Here is an 8,466-nt window from a genome sequence, read left to right on the forward strand (position 1 = left end):
AACTACTCGTCGTATCTCCCTGGCACAACCACCTTTCACTTACTCTTACAGATGAAGGCCTGGAAAGCGGGGGATGGTTGACTGATTGATTGATGATAATCTTGAACACAGAGCCCTATCACAACTGTTTTGGATGGAGAGTCAATCTCAGAAGGAAGTGTTTGAAAAAACAAATATTATGGATGTCTCCGGTAGTGACTGAGCACCCAAAAATGTGCAATTTGGAGCAACGAAACCTGATTATCAATTATCAGATCAGTTTACAGCGCTACAGTCCAAGGATTCCCTGCAAATGTGTATCTCTGTCGGTTTACGAACTTGGGCTCCTCTTAGCTCCGCTTCTCTATCATACACGAAATTATGAGCTCAGAGCTTCCTTTATCTCCGTTTATCTCCACCAACCGTTCTTCTGCAATGCATCGTCAACTACCATCCTTTTGGCCAGATCCAAACATAAATTCCCGACTCTGCTCGGTTTCCGAACCCAGAATTACTAATCTTTCCCATTTATAAGTCTGCTCTTGCGTAGGTTCCCTTCCCCCCTGGCATCGGGGACATCTTCTCGATCTTGGACCCCGAGATTTGAATCTTGAATGACTACGATGGTTGTCTACCAAACGTGCCTATTCGCCAGAAGCCATGAGTCCAGACCTTAATCTTCTGGAGATATGCGATGTTTGTAGCTTATGATGGGTACAGCTTACCCAACATACGTTGGTTATACTAGTCCAGCATGTGCGGGCATCTCGCGAAAGGACAGATGCATTCTACTATAAAAGGCCCATTCCGCTTCCGCTGAGCTGGCTTTGAAGTTTTGAAATTAAGCAGGAGCAGATAACTTCGATTCAAGACAGATCACCTTATCTCGAAAGGCGCGATATAACCCAATTTCCTTTGATAATATCTTTCAATTGGATCCTCATCTTCATTCACTGGTAGTGCTCTCTCCTAGCTTCGGTACTGAGATAAACCTTGCAAATGTCTACCATCTTCAAAAATGTCGTTGTTGCTTCGGTGTGTATCTTATATCCAGCCATAGCGTATACTCATATACCATGTGTGAATTAGATAACTGATAAATGGCCAATAGGCAGGCGGGGTAGTAGGGTACATCTAAGTCTACCTTATGACGATACAGAAACAACGCCTTACGCCCTCCCATCTGGCTAACTCTTTCCCCTTGGATCTAGGTCTGCCATCGTATCCGCGCTGCTAAAGTCCCCGCACGGATATTCTGTGTCAACTCTCTCCCGGGAGGGATCCAGCTACAGCCCACCAGCAGGCGTCACAGGCCTCAAAAGTGATTACACGCACGGTTCCCTCGTTCAAGCGCTAAAGGGCCAGGATGTGGTTGTGTCGGCCATTGCAGGCGCCGCCGTACCCGAGCAGGCCAAGGTAATTGATGCTGCAATCGAGGCAGGAGTAAAGAGGTTCATTCCGAGCGATTTTGGCAGCGAAACACGGAATAAGAACTCGCATTCGCGCGTGCCTTTTTTCGTGCTGAAGGACCAGGTCCAAAAATACCTCCTGGAGAAGCAGGAAACGATCGAGTGGACGATTTTCCTTTCTGGGCCCTTTTTGGATGAGTAAGTACCCGTAATTCTGAGTGCCCTTCAAAAGAAATTACCCATCTTCATTCTAGACACGATTTTCCGTCTCCCCTATAAATATCTTCAATTTTTGTTTAACAAGTAATTTCGACGTTTCGATATCTCCTTCTCTAACTCTAAACTCTACGCAATCACTCGCGCGTCTACAGAACCCTGAAAACAGACTTCCTCGGCTTGGACATCGCCAACAAAACTACAACCTTCTGGGACGAAAGGTACAAAAACGTACCCTTCTCGACCTCGCGCCTCCCCCTCCTCGCTGACGCAATCTCACAATCCCTCGCCCCCACCATCTCTCCAAACACAGCCAACCGAGTCCTCGCTATCCGCGACGTCACCGTGACCTTCGCGGAGATACTCAACGCTCTGGAGACAGCCACAGGCTCTGCATGGCCGCTTAATCATGCCGACCTGGATCAGCTGTTTGAGGAAGGCAAGGCAAAGGCCGCAAGGGGCGATGCCAGTGGTGTTTCGCATATGATTGTGCGGAATATTCTGGATGTGGAGTCTGAGGGTGACTTTGATGAGAGGGGGATCGTTTCTAATGGGTTGGTGGGGGTGGAAGGGTGGGAATTGCAGAGGATTGTGGATGCCGTCGTTGCGGAGGTGCAGAACAAAAAGGCCGTGAAGCAGTAAGATCAGTTTATAGAAGCTGGGGTATATGGATGATTTCTGAGCATGGAAAGGCATTCGTTACGTGATTTCGATGTTTTGGAACGACGATCTACCGCTCCTATTTGCTTTGTCTCTTCTCGGGATATTGCTTTATATCTTTAGTTCTGTTAATCAACAAGTCCTTGTCGGACTCAACCTTTATCATGACTGACACACGAAGTTCCAGCCAGTTTTATCACTTATGCAACGGTAGTTTTACCAGCCCGTTTCTAATCGTACATCATGCGCCCGGGTCACGCAGTATTTCATCATTGTTGGAGTATAATAGCGTGTGGAGTTCCTTGAAACACCTACTAGCACATTTCTCGGTTGAAGAGTGCGAACAATATGAGACTTCGATACTGGAGAATAACAATTTAGAGAGTTGGGATCACAACTCGGCCCGAGATGTAGTATACTCCAACCATGGTATCAACTATCCAAACCAAACATGGATCACAATGCAAAAATGACATATGGTTGGCATCATGGTACCTATGTGGTATCCAATCGACATCATTTCAAAATTCTGGCATAAAAATTTTCCTGGACCACCCCCAAAACTGGCAAGAAATTAAGCTTTTAATATTTGACGACTTGGTAACTTCCTGCGCCACATCTCCCTCTCTCTCCAACCACCCCCTCCCCCCCTTTTTTTTAATCCGCGTTTGCTTTCTCGTTTCACATGGAACACAGAAATAAAGCTCTAGATACCGCGGAATATTGGAGAAAGGGAGAAGAGAGGGCAATTTTCACCACCTTTCATATCCCAAGTTCCGAGTAATATGACGCTGGGGATATATACCCTCTGACCCAGGTTGCTAGTGGTAGGCCAGCAACGGAATGGAGGGCTCGACGGTGTAAGAAATTCAAAAAACATATGATATGTTGATGTTGTAGTATATATAGATTGTGCAGATACGGCCACGTGTGCCCAGGCATGCAAAAGTTGCAATTTTTAACATGAACTTGTGAAGGGCGGAAAATAGAATAAACCCCAAGGCTTAGCTCTAGAGTAATTCGAGATCCCGAGGGTGGCGTCAAGAGTGATAAAAGAAATTAGAAATCTTTGATTGTTGGTTGGCTCTTTCTCAGAGCATCAGGCAGGCTCGAAGATTGATGCATAACTATGGAGCAGCGAGCAACTGGCTAATGTACTGGACGGTGACTTGGGGCAGAGGGAAACTGGACGATTATGATAACGAATCTTGGGACTTGATCGGAGGTTTTACCCTTGGTGTTGGGTTTTGCGTGGAAATCTAAGGTGAAGGTTTGGGGACGAAAAGGAGCAGGGAAAAAATAAAAAGAGGTCACTCGCCATACAATTTTGTATGGCTAGGGACTTTGTTTGCTTCCATGTGGTTTTTGGGAGGCGAAAAAAAAAGCATAAGCTTCCTGATTGGGATTAGGGCCACAGCCAGCCTTAGCTGCGGCTCAACCAACACAAAAAAAAAATTCATCCAACTTCAACTTCTTCTTCTTCTTCTCCCTCACAACTCCCATTCTGTCTCACTTACATCCCTCCCCCTTCTTCTCTTTCTTCTATCCGATCTGTCTTCCCCTTTTCTCTTTTCCTGTTTCTGTTGTTTTCTCAGCTTACATCATCCCCCACGAATAGACTTCTAGACTTGAGAGAGATTGTTTCCTTGTAACGAACTACGATATCTCGTCTTCAGGTCTTAATTATTTACTTCCATATTCTACTTCTTCTCACAGGGCCTACTTATTTTGAGTGTGTGAGAGACTTCTAAAACAAATATATTAATCATATTCGCCCACAAAAGACGGTCTCTTTACCTTTCTCTCCTTGTGATAATATACCCCAGAAGAGAAACGCTCGGAAAGCTCATCTCGACCTTCCTTTGATAACACGCTCTTGATTTTTTTCCTTCTAACTACGTCGAGAGCTGGCGCGTTCTGTGATTGCTACTACTTAATTTTACTCTTGGTATGTGTTGTGTTTGTCTGTGGTGAACTTTTGTGCTTTTTCGCTGAGCTTTTTCCGCTTTCGGAGTCGAGATCGCCACTGACTTAGAACATATTTTATATTACGCTACAGAAAACTAGAACAACCTTCAAACCGGCTTTCAACCAACGCAAACATGGCAAACGGCTTGAATATTGGTTCTCTCAAGATCGATGATTCTCAGCGCCCTGCTGGGCCCAACACCACTGGTCGAGCTGCTTATATCCCTCCCCATTTACGCGGTAGTGTCGCTCGTCCTCCCATGGGCCTTGATGGAAGCGGGCCTGCTCAAGCTGTCCCGGGCTTGAACGCGAGCACATGGGCTCCGAACAACGCTGGGTAAGTTTCCTTAATCCAGTTGTAATACTCCTAGATTTTGCTTGATCTTCTTTTTTTCTTGTTTACTGACGATAGATATGCCTTCTTTTTAGCCCCCATCCAGGTGCTGGTCATAACTGGGCAAATGCCCAAAACTTTACACCCCGTGATCGCCCTCCAGGAGCTCCTGCTGGACCCCCATCCATGAACGGCAATACTACTTGGGGGAATGCTCCTCCCCGTCAGTTTAACGCAAATGACTACGGAAAACCGGGTCCCAACTCGTTCAGAGGATCTTCGTATGGCGGCGGCAGAAGCGGAGGAACGCGCGGAATTGGTGGACATGGATACTGGGACGAAAATGGAAAACACGCACAGGGCCCTGAGAACAAACGGCTCGAACGCGAGCTTTTTGGCGAGGCTGACGATCCCACTAAACAACACACAGGCATCAACTTTTCAAACTATGACAGTATCCCTGTCGAAGCTAGTGGCCATGACGTGCCTGAGTCCATTACTGCCTTCACGAATCCACCATTGCATGAACACCTGCTTTCGAATATCGTGCTAGCCCGCTATACAGTTCCCACACCGGTTCAGAAATATTCCATCCCCATTGTCATGGGTGGTCGGGATCTGATGGCATGTGCTCAAACTGGCTCCGGAAAGACTGGTGGCTTCCTCTTCCCCATCCTCTCACAAAGCCTCCACACACGCGGACCCGAAGCAGAAGCTGCCAGAGGATTAGGTCGTCAGCAAAAGGCATACCCCACTGCCCTGATCTTAGGACCTACCCGTGAACTTGTTTCTCAAATCTATGATGAAGCTCGCAAGTTCTGTTACCGCACTGCCCTCCATCCTCGCGTCGTGTACGGAGGAGCTGAGATGGGAAACCAACTCCGCCAACTTGACCAGGGCTGCAATGTGCTTGTTGCCACCCCGGGACGTCTCGTCGATATGATGGAGCGCGGTCGTATCTCGCTGGCCCACATCCAGTACTTGGTCTTGGATGAGGCTGACCGTATGTTGGACATGGGTTTCGAACCCCAGATCCGCCGTATCGTGCAAGGCTCCGATATGCCTGATAAGCACATGCGCCAAACTCTCATGTTTTCCGCCACGTTCCCCCCGGATATTCAGAAGTTGGCAGAGGAATTCTTGAAGGATCACATCTTTCTTTCCGTCGGTCGTGTGGGCTCAACTTCTGAGAACATCACCCAGCGCATTGTCGAGTGCGAATCCGATAAGGACAAGGATTCCGCTCTGCTCGATATCCTCTGCAGCGACTCTACAGGTCTCACCCTCGTTTTCGTGGAGACCAAGCGGCAAGCAGATATGCTTTCAGACTTTTTGCTCGATCACCGTCTCCCAGCTACCGCTATCCATGGCGACCGCACACAGCGAGAGCGAGAGCGTGCTCTTGAACTCTTCCGTACAGGCCGCTGCCCTATTCTTGTCGCCACTGCTGTCGCAGCCCGTGGCCTTGACATCCCTAACGTCACCCACGTCATCAACTACGACCTCCCGAACGAAATCGATGACTACGTTCACCGCATCGGTCGTACCGGCCGTGCTGGTAACACCGGTATCTCCACTGCTTTCTTCAGCCGCAGCAAGAATTTCAAGATTGCCCGCAGCCTCGTCGACCTGCTCAAGGACGCTAACCAGGAAGTGCCCGACTTCCTAGAAAAACTCGGCCGTCAAGGTAACTACTACGGCTCCAGCGGTGGTGGCCGCGGTGGTCGCGGTGGTGGCCGTGGCCGTGGGGGATCAAGCTCGACCCGTGACATTCGTCGCACTGGCGGTGGCTATGGCGGTGGCGGCATGGGTGGCAGCCGTCCTGCTTACGGGGGCGGGTATGGTGATTCCGGTGCTGGTGGTCCCTATGGCTACGGCGGAGGTTCTGGTGGTTATGGAGGCGGCTACGGTGGTGGATATGGAGGAGGCGGCTATGGTAACCCATCAGGCCCCACCGGTCCATCTTCCTGGTGGTAGATTTTTTGTTTTGTCCAAAATCTCTACAAATCCAGATCACAAAATGCCCCTTCAAAAAAAAAAAAAAAAAAAAAAAAAAGGAAATATGAAAGAAAGGAAAAGGAAAAAGGAGAGCAATATTGTGTTTGTTTCCGGTCTTCGACGATGTGGCCTATTGCAGTTAAAAAACGAAAAAGGAGAGTTTTGGTTGACTCCCTCCCCCATTTCATCTTTGGGCTTATAGAACAAGTTGCAATGTTAACGCAACCAAAACCATCTCCTACTATTTTATTTCCCGGGCGGCATTTATTCCACGGATGTTGTGCGGCTTTCGGGGATTTACCTTACCGGCTTTTGTCATGACTTGCAACGAATTTTCTCTTGATTCCTTGTCTTCAATTTTTTTTTTCTTTTCTTTACGTTTTCTTGCTACAACTTACCTGATATTTTATTTCTCTTTTGCCGTTCCGCCTTCTCATGCGTGTACTAGTTCCTTTCGCTGTTTTTCTTTTGATCTGTTTCTTTTTATCAATTTACCTACAGGCTTTTCCCAAACCAGGGCAAAGATCCATTTTCTCCATGTGTAATTTTCCCACGTCGTCTTCTGTTCTCTTTTATTCCTTGCCCTTTTGCTATGGTATTGTGTTTCCAGTACACCATATGGTGCAGCTTCTACTCTGTCTTCCTTATTTCTTTCACATTTTCTCGCGTGTGTGCTTGTGCATATATGTCTGTCCGGTCTTGCAGGGCGGCTAATGTTTTGCATGAAGGAACAAAAAAGACCAACAAGGGTGTGTCTGGTTTTTGGGCGTTAATTTTCCTTATTCTTTCCTTTTGACAACAAAAGATAACGAAATCTTGCGACTTTTTCCCTCAGTTTATCCGGCATGGTTGCTGTCGCTATTTCTTTCTTTTGATCAGCATCGTCGTTCGTCTTCTCTTCTGCTTCGGGATGCTGTTTTACGTCTTCCCTGTTCTTTTTCTTTTGTCGTGTTATTGTTATGCATGAAAGGGAAAGGAATGGGAAGCTGAAGAAAAATGAGGGAAATTAAAATACAACAAAAGGGAAGAAAGAAAGAAGCGCAAGAGCAAATCATCATCCATATAGACCAGCATTTGAACATGTTTTTTCTTTCTTGTTTTTTTGCTCTTTCTTCCTCCTATCCACCATTCTGTTTCATTTTATTTCTATTTTCTTCTATTATTCCATGGAATTTATAATGGAAGGAAAGCAGAGAATCAAGGATGAAACGGGGAAACCTACCCGCTCTTATCAGATATATCCAGATACCCCAAGATCCCTCGATTTTCTTTTTCCTTTTTTTTTTTTTTCACAAGTCGTTTTTGTTTGAGGTTTGCTCGTGATCGTCGTACCCAACCAATACCTAGAATAAGGAGAGGGAAGGGGGGAATTGCTGGGAAAGAAACAAAAACGAACCAGAGGAAGGGAGGAGAGAGCTTTTAGACAATAGACCTGCACCTGCACTGCAGACACGCGAAACATAATACGTTAGTTTTCTAAACAAAATAAAAGAGTTTTTTATATAAAAATCTTTTCTCGCCTCAGAGCACGTTAAAAAAAAAATTATTTTTTGTTTCATCATTCATGTCTCTGGCTTCTCTTGCTCTTAATGAATCTCCCTCCCATGAACCTGAAGACACCAGTCATGCTGCATTGAACCGTCATGTCCTCATTGAAATGGACATGTATCCAGAGAGCTTCCTACCTCGAGATTCGAGCTACTTAACCAGCCCATCCAGCTTGACGAGGGGAAACCGCCAATGTACCCACCGGATCAAAACCATCCGATCAAATAGCGCGAGATATTCAATGGCCTTTTATTTCCGGTGGGATACGGAAGGACATACGACTGTCCAAGTCAAGCTCCGCCACACGCATCAGAGTTCCCCTTGTGAAGGCTAACAAGTAATATCAACGAGGCT

The 8,466-nt window shown here is 46.7% G+C and overlaps 2 protein-coding genes across 2 annotated transcripts; both read left to right on the forward strand.

The window, feature by feature from the left end:
- Positions 1–997: 997 nt before the first annotated feature.
- HCAG_04220 (predicted protein) lies at positions 998–2,246 on the forward strand (the record flags this gene model as incomplete). Its single annotated transcript, XM_001540330.1, has 3 exons — positions 998–1,014; positions 1,191–1,586; positions 1,760–2,246. 3 exons carry the CDS (start codon positions 998–1,000, stop codon positions 2,244–2,246), a joined length of 900 nt encoding a protein of 299 aa, XP_001540380.1.
- A 2,120-nt stretch (positions 2,247–4,366) lies between these two features.
- HCAG_04221 (ATP-dependent RNA helicase ded1) lies at positions 4,367–6,543 on the forward strand (the record flags this gene model as incomplete). The annotated part of the gene is made up of 2 exons (XM_001540331.1): positions 4,367–4,569; positions 4,662–6,543. The coding sequence occupies 2 exons, from the start codon at positions 4,367–4,369 to the stop codon at positions 6,541–6,543; spliced, it is 2,085 nt and encodes a 694-aa protein (XP_001540381.1).
- Positions 6,544–8,466: the final 1,923 nt, after the last annotated feature.

This window comes from Histoplasma capsulatum, genomic scaffold (genome assembly GCF_000149585.1).
Source record: "Histoplasma capsulatum NAm1 scaffold_4 genomic scaffold, whole genome shotgun sequence".
NCBI classification, from domain to species: domain Eukaryota; kingdom Fungi; phylum Ascomycota; class Eurotiomycetes; order Onygenales; family Ajellomycetaceae; genus Histoplasma; species Histoplasma mississippiense.